The 21,991-nt window shown below is 59.7% G+C and overlaps 1 protein-coding gene across 1 annotated transcript in view; it reads right to left on the bottom strand.

Annotated features, from left to right (window-relative positions):
• NSD1 (nuclear receptor binding SET domain protein 1) overlaps positions 1-11,117 on the bottom strand; it is a 66,364-nt gene extending 55,247 nt beyond the window's left edge. The window contains exon 1 of the mRNA XM_075715544.1: positions 10,434-11,117. Within this exon, the coding sequence (XP_075571659.1) occupies positions 10,434-11,117 (684 nt within the window). The remainder of the gene's footprint in view (positions 1-10,433) is intronic.
• Positions 11,118-21,991: the final 10,874 nt, after the last annotated feature.

Raw genomic sequence — 21,991 nt, 5'->3', positions numbered from 1 at the left:
TCAAACAGCACAAAATGAAACTTGGATATTCCAACTCATATATGTAAACTGTATCCATTACAGCTTAAGCTGTAACCAGAATGAAGCAGTACTAGAAAATGACATGCACATGCAGTGCAAAGAGTGAATACTGTATTAGAACCTTAACAGCTAAAAATTGGGAGTTTGGGTTGAATTAAATATGTAACCACTAAAACTTGCTTGTTGGGTGTTTTGGTTTGGTTGGTTTTTCGGTCTGTTTTGGGGTTTTTTTGTTTTAATTCCATGGGCTTCTTTAAAAGCAACAAACATTTAACCAGGGCTTGCAAACATAATCTTCTGCAGAAATTATGATTTGCCCACAAGAGAAGAAGGTACAGTCCCACTTTGTTAGCCCAAATGGAAAAGATGCCACCTACACAAGACCACAACCTCCTCAAAATGAGGGTGTATTCAGCATGCAAATCCCCCCTGCCCAATTGAACCATTTTTCCAAAACAACAAAAAATTATAAATGTTCTGTTCACATAAAATTAAGTTTTAATTTAAATTTAAAATTTCAGCTGCTTTTCCTGAAGCCCTACTAAAAATTAAATTAGAATTTTTGAACACTAGCAGTACAATAAACTTATCTTGTCTTATTTATTTCTTGATATCCACACTTAGAGCCACACCCTGAGGAAGGTTCATGCTTCAGTCATCAGGTCCTGCAAACTTATGCTTCAGAGAGGCTTCCTAACCCTTATGTTGCGGATGCAGCTTCCTAAACATACTCACACACATATTGTGAGAGGACAGCCAACTAAAATTAGAGGAACCTGACTTGTTTCACTGCTGCAATTTAGAAATCTGTGGGCATTCGCCACATTAGCCAGAATAGCAAGAAGTCTGAACAGATGTTTGGGAAAGCCAAACAACAAAGTAATATGAGGGCAAGCGGAGGAACTATTAAAAGGGAGATAACCACCCTGGCTCCTTGCCCTTCTCGCATTAGGCAACAGGCAGGTTTCTATCTTTCCACCAGCAGTGGGAGGGAAAGACCTGAATACACTCCTCCAAAACAAGAGGAACACGGAAGCTTCAAGCAAGGCTCAGGGCAAGAACCTCGCTGCACGCTCAGCATTGGACGCCCGACAGGAGCTGAAAAAAGAAGCTGGAGGTTTCCAGTGCGCTGAGATACTACTGTGCAAGGAATTCTGTCCACTTTTTCCTAAAAAATACCAAACCAAAAGGCATCCCATCCTTTGAGTAGTATGCAACACTGTGTTGGATTGCTCTATCCAACTCAATACTTCTAGGTTCTCACACACAAAAGTCAAATTCTGCATGTCTGAAAATAAAAAGTGAGTCCCCGTTGCATTAGTTCTGATGTGTGTCTGAAAGTTAAAACGAGTTATGCTGCTATTTTATTATCTCTAAAACTGTTTTTTTTCCCCAAAGACTACAGCAGTGTGAATGGGCCATCTCCAGCAGCATTCGCAGCTATCCAGTACTGTACGTAACCCACAGAACAAGTTCCCTGACAAGAACTCACACAGACAAAGCTTTGCTTATCAACCCTACCTGCTGCTCCCTACCCCAGCACCCCGCCCACCCGCACCCCATGAGGAAGAGGATGGGGAGGGACATGGCAAAGCCTCCAGGGCTGGAGATGTGCTGTCCTTTCCCTGTGGTTCAGCCACCGACAGCATCCCTGAACCACTCCCTTCCCCGATGTCACGCACATCACAAGCGGTGCCCCTTCCACCTGCAGACCTGCTGCTTCGCACAGAGCCACGGCAGCAACTCAGCCCTGAAGAGGCAGCAGACAGATGCCGCTGGCTGCTGGACAAGCCATCCGTTTGTGGATTGTGCAGCTCCATCACTGCCGAGGCTACAACCAGACCAGGCAATGAGCTGAGTGGGTCAACTTAGTACAGACCTGCTGTTCGGGCTATGCTAGAGACAGAAGCGAAGGTGCCTGGCCAGGGCCAGCCTGCCCTCACAAGTGCTGGGAAAGAGAGATGATACACAAGGACTTTTCTCCCAATTTCTTTTTGCCATTCTTCCAAAGACCCGGGTGAGATAAGGAGGGGAGACCTTATCGCTCTCTACAACTACCTGAAAGGAGGTTGTAGTGACATGGGTGTTGGTCTCTTCTCCCAAGTAGTTAGTGATAGGACGAGAGGAAATGGGCTTAAGCTGCGCCAGGGGAGGTTTAGGTTGGAAATTAGGAAAAATTTCTTTACGGAAAGGGTGGTCAAGAATTGGAACAGGCTGCCCAGAGAAGTGGTGGCGTCACCATCCCTGGAAGTATTCAAAAAACAGGTAGATGTGGCACTTCGGGATATGGTTTAGTCTAGTCTACCCTTGATTGGCTTAGAGTAGACTTGGCAGTGTAGGTTAATGGTCGGACTGGATGATCTTAAAGGTCTTTTCCAACCTAAACGATTCCATGATTCTATGAAACCTTGATGCAATCCTAATGGTAACCACAGAAAGTCAGCATGTCAACTTTAACAAGTCTTTTTCCATCCTTCAATAAAGGCAAAGCACACTGCTGAAATCCCTCCTAACTTCATCAATGCTTTTGGACACACGAGAGATGGATACGCATGAAGTCCATCTTTATCTCTGCTGCACATTTAATCACTGCTGCAAAGCTACTCTGAGATTCCACACTGAAACAGATTTCTAATTTAACAAGAACAGAGAATTTCAGCTGGCACCTGCCAGGGGCATCAGCCTCCACCTCCACCACACAGCAGCATCTTCTCCTCTCCTGGGCACTGGAGTCAGGAGCACCCACTCAGATCAGCCAAAACAATGCCCGTGCTCCTACCCAGGACTGAACCAGTGGGACACCCAACTCTCCAGAGCACCACAACTCTGCAGGCATGCCAAACTCCCTTGCTGCAGCTACCTGCTGGGAGGAGCGTGACATGTTCCTGAGGGAGCCCAGACACACACCCATGCCCTGCACATGTCCTCAGTAGTACTCCCACTGGCACCCTGCTTCCTGCACCACCGGCAAACCTTGCAAACGTAGCAAGGAGGCTCCTATAATCCCCAGGCACAACTGCAAGGACTATGCTTGAGCGCCTCCAAACCTAAAAAGTGCGGGACACACTACCTGTACCTGACTACCCTCCCTGCAGGCAAAACCATGAATTGCTCTTTGCAGCCCTCCCCACAGAGCAGTGGTACGGCAACGCCAGTGACCAGTCACAGTCCTGTCCCATGTCACACCAAAAAGCCCTAAGCCCTCTGCACTAGCACCAAGCCATTTCTTTGATGTCACCACACCTTTCAGTTTCCAACACCAGCTTGTAACACTGCACCCAGGACAAGGCACCCAAAAGTAACATTTAAACTTCCAGTAACTATTTCAGCAAAGCAAACGGCAACTTTTTATCAAGCACTCCTGCAACACATGACAGCAGCAAGGCAGGAGGGGGACAGCACTCCCGCCTGCTCCAGCAGCGACCCACAGCCCAAATGCCACATTACATTTGACTAAACACAAAATTCACACAGGTCAGACACTGCAACTAACATTTGCAACGTGTTCTGGAAGTCAGCAGTCTGCAAACTCACAGCCACAGGAAAATACTCTCATGCCATGAAATTATATGAAAGCAAGCAAGGCTATTGTTGATAGGTCTAAATTCACTAGACAAGAGTCTGCACCTGGGAAGTGTTTAGGGGGTCCACAAATCAATAGAGGTTGAAAACTGCTGCTCTAATTCAAAGCAGACCCTCTTACAGACCTTTTCCACCCATTAACTTGGAAATTCTGGCAATGCCTTAACCACCATAAAGGATTTAACTCCCATTTTACCGAGCAAAGACTGCATTGCATGGCACAGATGGCTCCATGCAGACAGAACAGAACATAGGTCATATTTTTCTGGTAAAAAAAAATTCTTAAAAATAGCATTAACTTGATTTTTTTTTTTTTTTAAACTCCCAGGATAAGTGTGTCTGTCCCCCCCTCCACTAGCATTGAGTTTCTTTCTTCAGGTGTTTCTATTCCCTGTGCCTTTCTAAATGCCACACCAAATAACTAAAAAACCAATCAAAATTACTATATATAAGAAGCTGTCAGTCACAGGCAAGAAAAACAGAAGTATATGCTAAGCAACTAGACTGAAAGTTGATCATCACCCATAATACTGATTTTTTGAGTTAAGAATAGTTTTTTTAAGAAATACAGTCTCAATTATAACTCAGAAAATAGCACTTTTTTTTCTTGGGGCTCAAGTAGCTTGTTAGTCATATTCAGAGTTGACACCTGTCCTGGTTTCTGCTGGGATAGAGTTAATTTCTTCCCCCCCCCAGTAGCTGGTATAGTGCTGTATTTTGGAGTTAGTATGAGAATAATGCTGATAACACACTGATGGTTTATTTATTGCTAAGTAGTGCTTACACTACTCAAGGACTTTTCAGCTTCTCATGCCCTGCCAGTGAGAAGCCAGGAGGGGGCACAGCCAGGACAGCTGACCCCAAACTGGCCAAAGGGCTATCCCATACCATATGATGCCATGCTCAGTATAGAAACCGGGGGGAGTTGGCGGGGCAGTACCACTGCTCAGGGACTGTCTGGGCATCAGTTGGCAAGTGGTGAACAATTGCACTGTGCATCATTTATTTTGTATATTATCATTATTATTCCCTTCCTCTTCTGTCCTATTAAACTGTCTTTATCTCAACCCATGATTTTTACTCCCCCTCCCTTTCCCCCCCCCCCCCCCCCCAATTCTCTCCCCCATTCCTTTGGGGAGGAGGGGAGTGAGCGAACAGCTGTGTGGTGTTTAGCTGCCTGCCAGGTTAAACCACAACGCCACCTCTTCAGTGATTTATAGATTTGTTCAGTTAACATGGGGAAATTAAAAAAACCCAACAAACTAATAATTGTTACACATCACACAGTTTAACCCCACTTCTGTGAATGGGGTACGACAAGAAGCTGCTATACTGCAAGAAACAATCAACAAATCCCTAACTTCAGGGCAACATATTCCTGTTTTGCATGAAGTCAAACATTACTGCTACAGCATCAAACTGAGCCATTGATTCTAGCAAGAGCTTAGAAGAAGCTGTGACAGCAGAACTAGAATCACTGTACCCTCAACAGTGTAAAATTTGTTAGAAAAAAAGGTTCAAGTTCTGGGAGATGCACTTTAAAAAAAAAAAATCACCAAGTAAATACAAAGATGGTTAGCATAGGTAGCAGGCCTTGAGAGGCAGCACGCATCCTAAAAAAACACCTGTAAAAGACTATTTTGTTGCTACTGTTGGCCACTTTTTCCTGTAACAGTAGCAGGCAATGTATTAAGTATGCCACACTGCATAGAGCAGAACTACACTGCTGAATAGCTGAGTGAAGTCTACACTCTGGCAACAATCTTCACTAGAAACTTGAAATATTTATGACTGCAGACATTATGTTAACTAGGACATCACTTGAACAAAGTCTCTCTTACCCAAGCTTTAAAAAAAAGTTTTAAATACAGAAAGCAGAAATTACATAAGAGGTTTCTGCTGTTATATTCAGCAAAACCTCACCTTCAAGACTGGCCAACCTGCAAGAAAATACCTTTAGTTTTGCTATTTGCACACAGACATGTTCAGCTTCAGAGAGCTGCAAGGCCCCATGTGAACTGCAAAGGCACTGGTCATTCAAATTTCACACCGCACAGGAGGTAGCCAGAACATCCATATTTACTAAAGAAACCACCTTATTTTCTGTAACATCACATATACAAGCAGATGTTTTGCACCTCATCAGCATACGAGATTAGAGAACAAATATAAATGAAACAAGGAGAGTAAGAGCAATCACAGGCAACAGCTAGAGTAAATACTTCCAGGATCCAATCCACTGTGCAGGAGAGCTCTTGATCCTACAGACTCTTCAAAAACTTGCCATCGTTCAAAGTGAGCTGCTCCTCACACCACACACAAAGTGAGCTGCTCCTCACACCACACACCACTGTCCTGCTGTGACAGCGTCTTAACACCAGCCCACTCATACTACCACCATGACAACGAGGCGATGCAGCACCATCACATCACGAAAGCACCAAAGTCATTTAAGGACCTCAAAACTTTATGGTCGATCAGTAACACAGCTGAGGACAGTGCCCTAACCGTGGAAGTATCCACTCTTCTGGATGCCCACTGCAGCTTAAGTCCTTTGCAGGTTAAGTTCAGAACTATTTGCGACATGAATGCACTTCAGTACAGGGGCCCAGTGGATGCCAGCAGACTGCATGGCCAGGCGAGATCCAGCTACGTGCTCTTTTCCAAGAAAAAATAACATCTTCCAAACAGCGTAAATCCTAGTGGCAAAGAGGGGTGCGTGCCAGATCAGACGCACAGGGACAGTAGTACACCAAGAGCCTGATCTCGCTAGGTGCACGTAGAGGGAGACCATGCCCGCAGGAAGCACAGACGGCCAAACGGAATTAATCTCCCATCAGGAAGATGTCAACTGACCAAGGAAATTTATGTTCCCTGCTCAAACAAACCACTGCCATGCCTATTGTATCTCAGGGATATAATGTTACCAGTAGTTAGTTACACCTCAAATCAACAGTGTGCAGTAGGAGATTCTTTCAGAAACGTTTACAGGAGTAGCAAGTATCACATGGCATTGGTTCCTTTATTTTATTTTTAGCAAAGAGAGAAATGGCACTAGACATGTCAGTTAATAAATGAAGAACCAGAGTAACTCTCACACAGGGATACAAGCACTTTATAACAAGAGTGCTCTCCCACAGCTGCAGGTTGCAACAGAACTCTGAAGTTCATCACGGATTAATTCTAGGCTTAAAGACAGGACTTTGCTGGCCTTCGGTACTTTTAACACATTGCATACAGTGTGTTTCTGGTAAAGCAAGGACCTTCCAAGAGCCCTGCCCTACTCATTCCTTACTTCCAGTCACTGGAAGCATCCATCCTTAGCGATGAAAGATCTGGCTCTGGATTTCCCTGTACCTCATTTCCTCACTGCCACTACCCGAACATCACGCTCCTACAGCGTGGAGCTGGGCAACAAGGAAATAGCACGAGAAGAATGAAAAGCAACATTGAGCGAGTGCCTCAGGCGAGCTCTGTGCATCCTGCAGCCTGAAGCCATCAGGATCCTGTGGAAAAAACAGCTTGTGAATGCATAACCCAGGATCACATGCTGCGTAACGTACGTGCACCAGGAGTGGTACGGACATACCCAAACCCAAGAACTCTTTGCTTCCAAGTGCTCAACTCTGCAAACCGAATGACTCTAACATACTCTGTGGGTAGCAATTAAAAACCAACAAACTGGCAAAACAAAAGCCAAGTAACATTGCACCAGAAGTTATGTAAAAAAGCAAAACTTCAGCACAAGAGTTCTGTCAGAAACGAGTCCACCTGTTCCAATTCCTCAGCAACTGAGTTCAGGCAAGACCTATGGCGCTCAGACCTTACATGGCTGCACCCACCCTTCCCAGCACTGGAGCCTGGGCTCAGTTCTCCCTCCAGCTCCACATAATGCTGTCCAGGACTTCGACAACTTGCAAAGCCAGAAAAGCACTAAAAGCTCATGTCAAGATGGTAAAGAACAAACAGAGAAATTTAAAAATGACCACCCATTTCAATTTAAATGGCGATAACCCAACATGTGTACAAGGAAGTAATCCAGCAGCTGCCAGCAGTCACTGTATCGTCACTTCTGGAGCAGAAACAAGACCCAAGAACCACTGCTATAATTTCCTTTTCTCCAACACAAAACCTGTCAGGAGCTGCTGGGAGCATGGAGACCTTCAGTCAACCTTAACTGAGATTAACTTGACACTTAAAATAACTTTACTTCAGAATATGCACATCCCTCTTTACAACTGAATGCTACCTGAGCAACCTCTCCCCTGTTTGGGACAATGTTTGAGTGCAATGGATGCCAGGGCTATTAACAAATCCCCATGCAAAACAATACCAACCACCAGCCCTCCTACCCAGGGGCATTACTTAAATGCTGGACTTTGCATCCCACTAAAGACTAAACCAAATGCTGGCTCTTCTGCTGGAAGCACTCTTGACATTTTGGAAATCAGCATTTTCAAAGCAAGTTCTAGTGAAAAATTCAGAACTTGCGAGAGGCAGACACAGAGGTCCGAAATAGATGCACACTTTCCTTTTGGCGAAACAGGAAGTTTGAGCAGCAGTGGGCATACTCAAAGCCTTGAGCTTCAAAAATAAAAGCTCTGAATAAGTCTCACTGTAAGGTGGAGGAGCCCCATCATCAGGCTGGGTAAAGTGATTATCTGAAAGAGTAGCCCAGCTATGACAAGCCACCCTAAAAATAGCAGCGCAGAACTCCCGGCAGTTTGCGGTTGTTGTTTTGGGGTGGTTTTTTGGTTTAAGTTTTAGCAGGCTCTCAACAAAAGTTGATTCCAGTTACCCAAAGACAAATGAGACAGGAATTAAATGCCTACACGAATACATGATCTGAGGAGCAAGCCTGGTTATTTCCAGCTACTACATCATGTTCAACAATTAAAAGATTTTAACTGTCTCATTGGTAACTTGGCACAGAGAAAAATCCCTCTCTTCCCATTCCACAAGCAGCAGGGCTGAAATGAAGGACCACTCAGACAACCGGCACTTACTTAACTAAAGGAAGAATGCAAAGACTCAAGGAGAGAAGGATCCCAGGCTGCCTAAAAAATGCTTGTTGTCTTTGCATTTTTTTTTCTGAACGCAGCTACGCTTTTAAGTCACCAAAACAACTCAGCAAGGCTAACATTGTACTACAGCAGACAGGAAGGCGGCTTTACTGAAAAGTCAACCCCTCGTTGCATATTCAAATAACAGGCTCAATCACAAAGAATTTTATCGCAGTAGAAGCTGCAGTTCTGTGGAGCACATCGTAAAGCCACTGATAGCAGAGGCAAGTGTTGTGAAAGTACCTCTGCTAGCTTCTGTTTACAAAGTGAGACCCTCCCACAACCGCATCACTGAGCACATGTCTGCTGAGAGATCCCCGCTTCGCTCTGCAAAACAAAGCCAAGTATATGCACAAACCTCAGACCAACAGCAGCCTCTTACCCCCAAAGACTAAAGACTGAGTCTCCATAAGGAGACAGATTCTTCCCAAGGAACGCTCGAGAGGATCCATGACCCAGAGCCAGAGCTGAGCCTAACCGTGCCACAGATAAATTAAGCTGCTGTCAGTATCTTCCTGAAATCACCCCTTCCATGGGCACTCTGTGACAAGCGCTCCCCCACCTCCCAGAGCACACAGCAGGAACAGTGCATGTTCCCAAATGAACATAGGTGAAAGCGAGGATTTCTCCCCAAATGCTACATGCACCAGTAGCATCTGTCCGGCATCAGTGGCTACACTGAAATCAAAGAGAGCAAGATGGTTTTGGTGTGAGTGCCGTCACGAGTTAATTTTCACACCCTGCAGCAAGTAATACTTAAAACCCAGAGCATCCTCCAGTAACGAGCCTTAAGTTTACAAAAACATATTTAAGAAACAAAAAAAAAATTACTGAAGAGCTGCAGGAAATACACATACATATCTGCAAATAAAAAATCATGCTGAAAACAATCCAAAAATTACACTTGCATTCAAAAATGCATTGAACAAAAAAGTTGGGTGCATCTAACTCCTTTCAGAGCTCTAAAAGTTCAGTCAGTTTTGCTTCTTATTAAGCATACTAGAAAACAAACTAAAGGAATTTGTGAGTGTAGAGAGAAATTAGAAAGAAAAAAAAAAAAAAGTCAGCCTGAATAACGGGCAAGGTTTCCTGCCTGTGAGGTCTGTCAGGCCATGACACAGCCCCTCCCAGGCCATCGCCAAAGTCTCACAGCTTGGGTACCTCAAGCCAGGCCAGACAAAGAGAGCCGTCTGACAGCGCTAAAGCCGGAGCAGGCAGTAGAGGGGAAAGCTCTCCTCCTGCCCTTGCTATCTCCAATGAGCCCCAAAAAAGAAAAAAAAAAAAAACCACAAAAACCCAAAAAAACCCCAAACTTGTAACGGGAAAAAAAAAAAAAAAACTCCACCACAACTTTGCGGCGATCCGCTGTTCTCGGGCAGAGGGACCCTGCTGCCTCTCACTCCCGGGTGGAGAAAAAGACGCGGGGGGAGCGCAGCCGCCGGGCCGGGGCACAGGTGCGTGGCCCAGCCCGGTGACAGCCCGCGCAGGCCGGCGACCCCCGGCCCGGCAGCCCCGAGCGGCTCCCGACAGCGGGCCAGGGGCGGCCGCAGCGCGCCCCGAGGCCGGCAGCCTCCCCCCGCGCCTCGGCAGGGTCCCCTCGGCAAGATGGCTGCCCGCCCTCGAGGGTGCCGGCTGCGAGGGCGCCCGGCCCGGCCCCGCCGCTCCGCGTCTCGCCGGCCTCCGCCGCAAAATGGCAGCGGCCGCGGCCCCCCGCCCGGCGCCCCCCCCCCCCCTCCGTCTCCCCGCCCGCGCCCCGCCGGTGCTTACGAGCTGCAGGGCCGCCGCCGCCGCGGCGGGAGGCTCCGGCTTCTCCGCGGGGCAGCCGTCCAGCACCGTCGTTGGCACCGGCTCGGCCGGCTGCAGACGGGGCGGCGGCGGGCTGGCGGGGCCCTGCTGCGGCCCGGGGCGGCCGCGGCTCCGCTCCCGCGAGCCGGCCTCGGCCGCCGCCTCCTCCTCCCCGTCCGCCGCCGCCTCCTCCTCCTCCTCCTCCTCCTCCTCATCGTCGTCGTCGTCCTCCTCCTCCTCCGGCGTCTCCGCGCCCTCCTCCTCCGCCGCCTCCTCTCCGCCGCCCCGCAGGAGCAGGGGGAAGGCCAGGGCCCCGCGGGGCGCGTCGGCCGCCGGGCCGGGTCCGTCGGCGCCGGCCGCCGGGTCCTGCGCCGCGGGGAGACGGAGGGGCGGCGAGCCGGGGTCGGGCAGGGCCTCAGCGCCGTCGGCGGCGCCGCCGAGGTACTCGGCGTTGATCATGGAGGCCAGGTCCTGCAGCCGGCGCAGCGGGATGTAGCAGGACGAGGGGTCCTGGCCGTAGACGGGCTTGGCGGCGGCCAGCTGCATGGCGGGCGGCTCGGGGCCGCGGCCCTCGCCGAAGGGGCCGCCCTTGGCCTCGGCGGCCGCCAGCGAGGTGCCGAAGGGGACGAGGCAGCTGCGGCGGCTCACTTCGCAGGCCTGCTCCATGCCGGGCCGCGGGCATCCACCTGCGGGCACAGCACAATGGGGTCAGCCCGGCCGCCGCCGCAGCCGCCGCAAAATGGCAGCCGCGCCCGGGGGCCCGCTCCGCTCCGCCGGGCCCCGCGCGGGCCGACGCCGCCGTCGCCGCCGCGCTAGGCCCAGGCCGCGGCCCGCCGCCCGGCACGGCGCGGCCCGCCTCGACCTCAGGGCCGCGCCCGCCTCGCCGGCCGCCACCGCCGCCCCGCGGGGCGCCGCTCACCTGCGGCCGCCGCGGCCGGCTCGCCGCCTGCCGCCGGTGCGGGCCCAGAAGGAGACGCGCCGACCCGGCCCGGCCAGGCCCCGCCAGCGCTCCTCCGCCGCCTCCCTCCTCCCTCCCCCGCATGCGCGCGCCCGCCGCCGCCGCCATCCCGCCGGCGCGCGCCCCGCGCCTGCGCGCGCGCCCCCCGCGCCCGCTCTTGGGGTTCGGCGGCGGCCAATCAGCGCGCGCCCGCGCGGGGCCCCCACCCCCCCCACCCCCACCCCCCCCTCGCCGGGCGCCCCCCTCCCCCCCCCCCGCGCGCCGCCCGCCCGGGGGTGGGGGAGGGGAGGGGGCGCTCAGTGCTGCCCCCCCCCGGCCCGCCCCGCCGCCGCCGCCGGCCTGCCCCGCCGCGGCCCCGCTCCCCGCCCGCGGCCCGGCTCGACCGGCCCGGCCCGGCCCGGCCCGGCGCACATGGCGGCCCCGCGCCCTCGGGCCCGCCGCCCCCACCTCCATCTTAGGCGGCGGCGGCGGCGGGGGGCGCCGGGCGGCCCCGCCAGGACGGGACGGGGCGCGGACGGGACGGGGCGGCCCGGCCGCGCCTCACCTGCGGGCCCCGGCGCCCCGGCCGGCCGCCCCCGCACCCCACCCACCCCCCTCCCGCCTCGTCGGCCGCGGGGCCGGCGGGCAGGCCGCGGGCCTGCGAGCGGCGGCGGAGCGGGCGCCAACAAAATGGAGTCGGCCGGGCCCTGCGGCCCGGCGGGGCACCCGGCGGGCGGCGGCTCCTGCCCGGCGGCGCAGGCCGCCCGCCCCGCCTCGGCCCTGGCCCCCGGTCCCGGCCCCCGGTCCCAGCGGGCGGCCGGTGGGGCGGGGGTCGCGGGCCCCGCCGCCCGCCCCCGCCGGGCTCGGGTTACCCCCTGCCATTGTCCGCCGCGCCCCGCGGGCCGGGCCCGGCGCCCCGGCCGCGCTCCCCCCGCCGCCCTCCCGCGCACCGGCGGGCCGGGCCGTCGCCCTCCGCCGGGCCCGCCGTTGCCGTGCCGAGCCTCGCCGAGCCTCGCCCGCCGGGGAGCGGCGCCCGGGTGCCCGCGGCCTGGCTGTCCTCGCCGGGCTCCGCCGCTCCCGGACAGCGAGCGCCGCGCTCCCCGCCCGCCCTCCCGCCGCCGAGCGGCGCGCAGCCGGCCCCGCGCCCGCCCGCTCCGCCGGGCCGGGCCGCCATCGGCAACCCCGCCGCCCCCCCACCCCCTCCCCCTCGGCCGGCCGGCGGCCCCGCGGCGGGCGGCGGGCGGCGGCGGCTCCGTCGCTACCTCCAGATGGGGGCCGGGGTCTCCGCCGCCAGCCGCGCGGGTCCGGGCGCCGCGCCACGCCGCCGCCGCACCGGCACGGCTGGGCAGGCACGGGGCGGGGGCGGCCGGGCGGGGGGCAGCGGCCGGGGCAGCGCAGGGATGTGGCACCGGGGCGGTGCTGCCCGGGCCGCGCGGGGGGCAGGGCCCGGCCGCCCCCCGGGGTGCCGGGCGGGGAGCTGGGTGCCGCCGCGGGGCTCGGCTGGGCTCGGCGCGGCGCTGCCCGGGCGGACCCGCTCCCCCCGCCCGCCGCTGCCCTTTGTTTCGCACCCCCCCCCCCCCCGCCGCCGCCGCCGCCACCACCCCCGCCCCGGCCGTGCGGGAGCCCCCGGCCGTGCTGGCGCCGCGCTCCCCCCCGCCGGGCCGGGGCCCCGGAGCAGCCTCTCTGCACACTCAGGCAGGCAGCGCCCGCTGCCCGGCCGTCGCCACCCCGCCGGGGTGCAGCCTTCCCTCACCGAAAACAGCCTCCTGGAGCGGCTGCGGGTTTGCACCTCGGAGGGGCAGTGGGGCCCGACCCCTGCACAGCCCTGCACCCTGCCTCCTCCCTGCCCGTGTGCCTCGGCAGCTCTGAGGGCTCCCGGCTTACCCCGCTGCCCCTTTGGCCCTGCCCGGGCGCTCCCTCCTGCCCTATCTGCATCTGGCAATGGGGCAACCATTCCTCCCCAGCATCTGCCCCGGTGGGGCCGCACCGAGGCCCCCAACCCATCGTCCCTCACTGGTGTGCTGCCACCGTGGAGAGACTGCCATGTTCAGTCCCGTGCTGCTCCAGCACACCCACGGAGGGTGGGGTAACTTGGCAGGAAGCGCCGCGGTCGGAGGTTTTGCTCGTGACATGTTTGTCCCTCCAAGGTCCCAGCCCAGGGCTCAGCTGGTGGCTCCCAACCTGCTGCGGGCCATCTCGCCCAGTGCCCGCGTGCTGCGGTGACACGTGGGAGCCGGGACCACGCCGTGCCTGGTGCTGCACGAACCCGGCACCAAGGCCTAGCATCCGTGCAGCGCTCCCCGCCCATGCAGAGCTGGGGCAGCACCCAGTGTAGCTGGGGTCCCCTCTGTTTTCCCCCAAACGGGGAAATACCTCCGGCACAGCCCGTCTCCCCAGGATTGACTCTGGCTGAAGCAGCCACACCCTGGCACACCCAGGCCGGGGCCCAGCTGCCAACTTTCCTCCTTTCTCTTTGGAGCAACCTGCCATGCACGTTTCCGCCACGTTCCCAAAATAAAGCTAATGGTTTATTTATAAGCCCCAGGGGGCGGGCAGGGCCCCACGCAGGGCGGGAGTGCCCCGTGTCTCCCCACAGCCTGGCGCCAAGACCCAGCGATCAAGGGCTGACCTCGGGAGGGGGTTAGGACTGGCCCCAACCCGGCCCCCGACTGTCTCCAGCTGCCCCCGCTCTGGTGATTTGCCCCCTGACACTGGCAGGGGAGGGAGAGGCAGGGCTGCCATCGCAGCACGACCCAGCCTGGGCGCTGGCCCCGTGCCTGGCCCGGTTCCCCCTGGGTGCCACCCGCCGGGGGCTGAGCCCTCTGCTCGTGGGCAACTGGCACGGCACAGCCCCAGGGGACACCGGTGGGCAGGGGCCGCACCGCCGGGCAGCGGTGCCCAGGTGGCTCGGGGCACCCCCAGGCATGTCCCCCTGCCCCCTCAGCACACCCCTGCCAGCCGGTGCCAGGGCACCGGGGGAGCCCTCCCCGATGAGCCCTGCGGTGCTCCCCACAGCCGTGTGGTTACTGGGGTAGGGAGGAGCGGGGCGGGGGGGGGATGCCCTCAGATGCACTCCCTGTCTGCTGTGTCACCTCTCCCTGTGCCGTGGCCAGCGCCCGCAGGAAGGGCCCTTCCGCGGCCCCTCTCTTCCGGCAGAGAAGCCGGCAAATGGCACCCCGGCCACCGCCGCGCTCCTGCCCGGATGTGCGGCACAGCAGGCAGCGCGGGCCGGCTCTCCCGCCGCCGTGCAGGGCTTTGTCTGCGGGCTCCAGTGGGGAGCGCAGGCGGCCGGCAGCCTCACGGCGAGGCCTCCCTGCTGCCGGGCTTCGACTGCGAGCCCCCCAACCCCATGGCCGGGCTCGCCCCTTGGCCCAGCCCGGCTTTCCCAGAGCATGCCGGGGCCTCTGGAGCGGGTCAGGCCGGTGGCCGCGGAGCCGGATTGCACTGCAGGCTCCCTCTGGAGGCCCCGCTCCCTGTGCACAGCCCGGCGTGTTCCCCCATGGAAGCAGCCCTGTCCCCCCGCTCCCTGCCGCCCGATGCGCGGCCCCCGATGCACAGCCCCGGCTCCCACCATGGCCGCTCCCCGCTGCCGCAGTGATGCAGAAGGGAGCGCGGCCCCGCGCCGGGGGCTCCCGCTTGCTGTCCTCGGGGGAGATGGGGGGGAGCGCGACCGGCCGGCGGGCAGCCCCAGGCCCCAACGCAGAGGGAGCTGTGGCCCACGCGGGTCCCACGGAAGCCGTGGGCAGGCTGGGCTCGCTGTTCAGCCCCCGGCAGACACTTGGGTACTGCGGGGACGCGGGAGGACGGCGGGGGGGGGGGGTCGGGGAGGGCCCATGGGGACTGCGGCCCCCTGCACAAAGGGCCGGGGAGGGCGGCTGGGAGCCGCGGCCGTGGGGCTGGGGTATGGCCGGGAGCGTGGGCGAAAGGGTTAAGGAGCTGCGGCGGGCAGGGGGAGGGCTGGCCCGGCCGGGGGAGAGGAAGGAAGCAGAGGAGGAGAGGCGAGGAGAGGAGAGCATCCTGCCCGGAGGGTTTGCCGGGGGCCCCTTTCCCCCAGGAAGCGGCTTGCGGGGCTTGAAACCGCTGGGGATGCAGCGGCCGAGAGCCGGGGCAGCCGGCGGGGCTCAGCCCGGCTCCGTGCCAGCAGCACCGGCAGCACCGTGCCCGCAGCTCGGTGCTTGCAGGCAGGCGGGGCTGGGCTGCCCACATCTGCCTGCAGAGGCAGCCCTGGGGTTTTCGTCGCTGGCACGGGGGCCTGCTCCCTGTGCTGGAGTGACCCCGGCCTCCCAGGCCCCCCACTCTGCAGCCCCCTGCTTTGCTGCTCCCACGGCCCCCCTGAACCTTGCGGGGGGGCAGCCCCAAGGACAGGCAGGGCAGGAGCAGCCCCAGGACACGCAAGGGCGGGGGGGGGGGGGCAGGACCCCCACCACAAGCTGCTGGGGACAGGAGCCGCCACTGCTGAGCTCCTCTGCTCTGAGAGCTGTCGCTGGGCCAGGGCTGACTGGAGACTTGTCACCGCAGCAGCCCCAGGGACAGTCCCCGAGACACCAGGGCCCAGGGTGCCCGACTGGCTGCTGCAGCTGCTCTCAGAGACCTCCCTGCTCCCCCGGCCCACAGGCAGACCTGCTGCCCCCCATCCCTAGCTGAGGGGGTGTACAGGGCCCCAGGCCTCGGCAGAGAGGCTGAGCCCTCGCTGGGCTTTGCTGCACCCACCCAAGGCAGAGGCAGGTTCGCCAGGCTCCCGTGCCCACAGGGTGCCCTCCCCGTGCTGGGCCCCATCACCCTGAGTGGGTACGAGCGGGATCCACATCGGGACACGGTGCAGCCCAGATCTCCTGCCCTGCCCCGCTCCCAGCCCCATCCATCTGCGAGGGTGATGGGATGGAGAGCGGAGCCAGGATATGTCTCAGTGCCGCACACCATTTTTCCCAGCCGAGTTTGTCACCCGTCCAACACAGCCCCAGGACCCGCCTGCCACGAACGCCACTGTCACGGGCCGAAAAGGCGTGGGCGTGCAGCTGGGGGGGGGGGGGGGGCGAGCGGGCTGGGGGCCCGTCCCGTCCCGTTTCTGCAGGCCCTGTGCAGCGCTGCTCCCGCCGGCCAGGAGATGGGGCTCGCAGCCCGGCTTCCCTCGCCGCCCGCCGCGGCCGGGCGAGCGCGGAGCGCAGGGCGCCGGAGAGGGACCGGAGCGGGGCAGCCCCCCGCCCGCCCTCGCTGGGACCCCCAGCTTGACCTCCCTGGCTGGAGCACGGGGCCCACAGCCAGGGCTGGGGCTGGCGGCTCAGCTCTGCCCGGTGCGGGGGCAGAGAGAGCCCGGCTGTGCGTGGGGGTGTGCCTGCAGGGGTGTGCAGGGGTGTGGGTGCGTGAATGGGGATGTAGGGGGCAGGGGGGGTGGTGTACATGCGCATGTGTGTGCGTGGAAGGGGTGTGCGTGGGGGTGTGCCTGCAGGGGTGTGCGTGCGTGAATGGGGATGTAGGGGGCAGGGGGGTGGTGTACATGTGCATGTGTGTGCGTGGAAGGGGGTGTGCGTGGGGGTGTGCCTGCAGGGGTGTGGGTGCGTGAATGGGGATGTAGGGGGCAGGGGGGTGGTGTACATGCGCATGTGTGTGCGTGGAAGGGGGTGTGCGTGGGGGTGTGCCTGCAGGGGTGTGGGTGCGTGAATGGGGATGTAGGGGGCAGGGGGGTGGTGTACATGTGCATGTGTGTGCGTGGAAGGGGTGTGCGTGGGGGTGTGCCTGCAGGGGTGTGCGTGCGTGAATGGGGATGTAGGGGGCAGGGGGGTGGTGTACATGTGCATGTGTGTGCGTGGAAGGGGTGTGCGTGGGGGTGTGCCTGCAGGGGTGTGCGTGCGTGAATGGGGATGTAGGGGGCAGGGGGGTGGTGTACATGCGCATGTGTGTGCGTGGAAGGGGTGTGCGTGGGGGTGTGCCTGCAGGGGTGTGCGTGCGTGAATGGGGATGTAGGGGGCAGGGGGGTGGTGTACATGTGCATGTGTGTGCGTGGAAGGGGGTGTGCGTGGGGGTGTGCCTGCAGGGGTGTGGGTGCGTGAATGGGGATGTAGGGGGCAGGGGGGTGGTGTACATGCGCATGTGTGTGCGTGGAAGGGGGTGTGCGTGGGGGTGTGCCTGCAGGGGTGTGGGTGCGTGAATGGGGATGTAGGGGGCAGGGGGGTGGTGTACATGTGCATGTGTGTGCGTGGAAGGGGTGTGCGTGGGGGTGTGCCTGCAGGGGTGTGCGTGCGTGAATGGGGATGTAGGGGGCAGGGGGGTGGTGTACATGTGCATGTGTGTGCGTGGAAGGGGTGTGCGTGGGGGTGTGCCTGCAGGGGTGTGCGTGCGTGAATGGGGATGTAGGGGGCAGGGGGGTGGTGTACATGCGCATGTGTGTGCGTGGAAGGGGTGTGCGTGGGGGTGTGCCTGCAGGGGTGTGCGTGCGTGAATGGGGATGTAGGGGGCAGGGGGGTGGTGTACATGTGCATGTGTGTGCGTGGAAGGGGTGTACATGGGGGTGTGCCTGCAGGAGTGTGCAGGGGTGTGCGTGCGTGAATGGGGATGTAGGGGGCAGGGGGGTGGTGTACATGTGCATGTGTGTGCGTGGAAGGGGTGTACATGGGGGTGTGCCTGCAGGGGTGTGCGTGCATGAATGGGGATGTAGGTGGCAGGGGGGTGGTGTACATGTGCATGTGTGCGCATGGAAGGGGTGTGCGTGTGTGCATGGGGGTTGTGCGTGGGAAGTAGTGTGTGTGCGTGGCTGGGGGGTGGATGCATGCATGGGGTGGGGAGTGAGTTTCTGTGCATGGGGGGGGGTGTGCAGAGGGGTGTCTGTGCGTGTGTGTGTGCACGCAGTGTGGTGCAAATGTGCATATGTGGACATGTGTGTGCATGTGTGCGGGAAGGTGTGTGTGCAGGGCTTGTGCACGGATGGGGGGTGTGCAGACATGGAGGTGGAGGGGGGTTGGGTGTGCGCCTGCATCTGTGTGTGTTCATACACCTGTGTGTGTGCAGTGTCCAGGGATGCAGGAACCGCGGTGTTCAGATCCCCCCGCAGGAGAGGACAGGCCCCTGCTTCAGCCTGTGCCTGGGAAGCAGCTCAAGGTGCCCTCATGTGTGGGTGCCCATGGGCCCCCTTTCCCTGCCCGCTGGCCGATGGGGGCCTTTCCATCCCCTTCACTGCCTGGGCACTGGTGATGCACATGGGGCACAGGCATGGGACAAGGACACGATGCTCAGGGTGCAGGACATGGGGTCTGGCAGGCAGGAGCAGGCAGAGGGGCAGTGCCAGGTGGGGGAGGCAGCAGCCTGGTGCCTTTCAGCCCCCCCAGCCTCATCCCTCCCTGCCCGGGGGCAGAGGCTTTCTGCATCTCACAAAAGCCAGATTCTTCCCGGAGATAAAATCCAGTTGCCTTTGTTTTGGGGAGAAAAGACAACAGCAGCTCCTGGCCCCACAACAGGGTCGTTAAGCGAAGGTGGCTCCAGGCAAGGGGCTGGGAGCCACATCCCGGGAGCTGGAATGAGGAACCATCCAGTGTCCTGCCCCGGGGCGCAGTGTGTTCCCCAGGACTCAGCATCCCTCCCAGGACTAGAGTCATATCCATCAGGGCCCAGCATCCCCCCAAAGACTATAGCATCTCCCCCAGGACTCAGCATCCCCCCCATCAGACCAGAGCCATCCCTCCTAGGGCTCAGCATCCTCCCCAAGAGTCAGCATTCCCATAGGATCACAGCATTCCCCTAGGACTGCAGAATCCCCCAGGACCACAACATCCCCCCCAAGGACCACAGCATCTCCCCAAGGACCACAGCATCCCCTCAGGACTCAGCACCTCCCAGGAGCACAGCATCCCACCCAGCATCCAGTGCAGGGAGGTGGCTGGGAAGCTCCTCAGCCCTTCTGACACCCAGTGTCCTGTGGGGACCCACAGACACATCCCAGCAATGTGCAGGGGGAACACGCAGCCCCCGAGTGGGCAGGTTCTGGCTGGGCAGTGGTTACCGTGCCCCAGGGCCAGGGCAGGCAGGGTGCCCGCAGGCACGGCTGGGCGGGAGAGCGATGCCAGGGCCTGGGGGCTGACGGGGTGTGTGTGGTGTGTGGGAACGCTGCCTCAGGAAACCAGCGGGATTTACTGGGCTACACGCTAAATCCCCCTCACAAAAGGGGCCTGTTCGTGGGGACAGGATGCTGGTGGCTCAGCCACACTTGTTTGGCCAGCAGAGCCTGGCGGATTAAGGACAATTGGTTCAGCCCTGACAGAAAATACCAGGAATGTTAAACAATAAAAACCGCCTCCAGTTGTCCTGGGGCTGCGGGACGCCCCGGGCTGCCTCCCTGCCTGGCCACGGCCCCGGCTGCCCCACGCCCGGCAGAGCTGACTGTGGCACAGCCTGCCGGCACCCGCTGCTGCGGCTCTGGGGGATGCACGGGTGCCCGGGGATGGGGTGAGGACCAGCCCCCTGTGCCAGGGCAGGCGGGTGGGTACAGTGCTGGGCGCTGCTAGGACCCCGAAAGCATTGCTGGGCTGGGCTGGTGTGGGTAGGGCTGTGGGGACAAGACACTGCCTGCACCCATATGTTGCCTGCACCCATGGTGCGCTCACGAAGTGAGCAGGGATGAAGCGAGGCCATGTCAGGGGGTGGCAGGTCCCCGTTCACCATGTCCCCTTGTGTCCCCCCACCTGGTGTTAAGGATTAACAAACCCACCTCTACCTCACCCTTTGAAATCAGCTGTGGCCCTGTTTTCCAGAGAAAGGGCAGCACCCAGGCAAGAGCCATGCAAACCATGCCAGGCATGGGGCACTGCCTGCCCAGCACGGAGACCCAGCCTGGAGACCCCAGCCTGGAGTGAGGTGGGGGCAAGCTCGGCACAGCCCCCAGGGGCTCAGCCCCCTCCCCACGCACCCCTTCGTGTTTACCCCTGGTCCCGGCCGGGAGCTGGGCAGCCCCCGTGGGCAGCCTGGGCAGTTTGCCCTCCGGCGTGTGAATGTCCCATTCAGGGCTGTGTGAAATGCATTGGTTCTGGCACATTAGCGGACAGCTGGGATCCTTCCTGGGCAGGCAGGCTGCCGGGATGGGCAGGTTTCACACCTGCCCACGGGCCGTCTGCCTCCACCCGCCGTGCCGGAGCAGGGGGCTCGTCCAGTGGAGAGGGGAGCAGAGCTGGGGACGGAGGCTGCAGGCATGCCAGCAGGGCTGGGCTGCCCCCAGCAGCCCTGCGAGGGGCTGTGACAAGGAGGGGGCCCCAGGATGGCCCTGCAAACCTCTGGGGTCCCCAGCACATGCAATGCACAGCAGGCACTGCACCCATGGCTGAGCTGAGACCCACACAAGGGCAGCCTTAAGCCTCATCCCTCAAGAGCCCGGACCCCAGCGTCATCGCAGCAGCGGGCAGGACAGTGGGACCCCCTTTCCAGTTGCCCCGGGCCCAGGTCGTGCCCCGTATCGCCTGCCAGCCCCCCTCCCCTCATGCTGGTTTGGGGCAGGCTGTGCCAGAGCCAGCTTCCAGGCTGGGGGGCTGCGAGTGCAGCTGGGAGCTGGGGGAGGAAACAGGATCCCAGGGCTAGTGGCCGGCACAGCCCGGTCCTGGATGAAACCCTAGACCCCGGGAGCAGGCTGGCAGGAGGGGGTGAGACAGCTGCAGCCCCCCCTGCCCACGCTCCCGGCAGAGCCGGGCACTGCAGGGCAAGGGGGGCAATGCAGGCACTGGAGAGCAAGGCCTGGGGCTGGAGCCCCCCAGCCCGTGCTCCCAGGGGTGCTGGGGCTGCAGGGAGGCAGCACAGAGCCCGTAACTCGCTTTCATCTGGTGTCACAGGGCCAGCCCAGGCAGGGGGGGTTGTCAGGGGTCCCCAGCGTGCGGGGCCCGGCCCCAGAGCGCTTTCCCAGCCTGGGAGCCCGCAGCAGTTGGGGGATCGGTTTCAGGGCGATGCTGGTAGCGGAGTTCACGGTGGCTTAGCGCAGCAGCGGCTAATGGGGAACAGATGCGAGGGTGCTTTGTGCCGGAGCGGGCCTGGAGGCGCGGGAGTGGGGACATCGCTTCCTGCACCTGTGGCACTGCCTCCACATCCCCCGGGAGTGCTCGCAGGCCCCTGCACTGGCTGGGGCGAGGAGGCAGCGAGGAAGCAGCCCCTGGCCTGCCTTCCCAGCTCGGCTGGGCCCTTTGCCCCCCAGGAGTGGCCCAGAAACTGCGCCAGGGTCTATTCCAAAAAAATAATTTATCAGGTTGATATTTCATGTACATAAATATTCATCTCTATGGCTATGTACAGAGGCAGCAGGAGCCCGGCAGGCAGCGGGCCTCCTGCCCAGAGACACTTCCGCCGAAGCACTGGCCAAAGCCCGGCTCCCTGGGCGATGCCATGGGCATCCTGGGCAGTGCCCACCCTGGAGAGACTCTGGCTCCCACTGCCCTGCAATGCCAGGCAGGTCTCAGCCATGACTGAAGGCTCAGTGCCAAAACGGAACCCGGAGCGAGGGACACCCTACCCCGGCACTGTGGCTTGGGGAGCTGCCCGCCCACCGCTCACACCAGGCAAAGCAGGGAACCTGCAGGAACCCGGACCCACTCCCCAAGAGGGAGGAGGTGCCCTTGGCATTGCCCTTCCCTGTCCACCC

The sequence above is a fragment of the Pelecanus crispus genome, chromosome 8 (assembly GCF_030463565.1).
Source record: "Pelecanus crispus isolate bPelCri1 chromosome 8, bPelCri1.pri, whole genome shotgun sequence".
Taxonomy (NCBI): Eukaryota; Metazoa; Chordata; class Aves; order Pelecaniformes; family Pelecanidae; genus Pelecanus; species Pelecanus crispus.
This window is presented reverse-complemented; position numbering and strand designations above follow the sequence as displayed.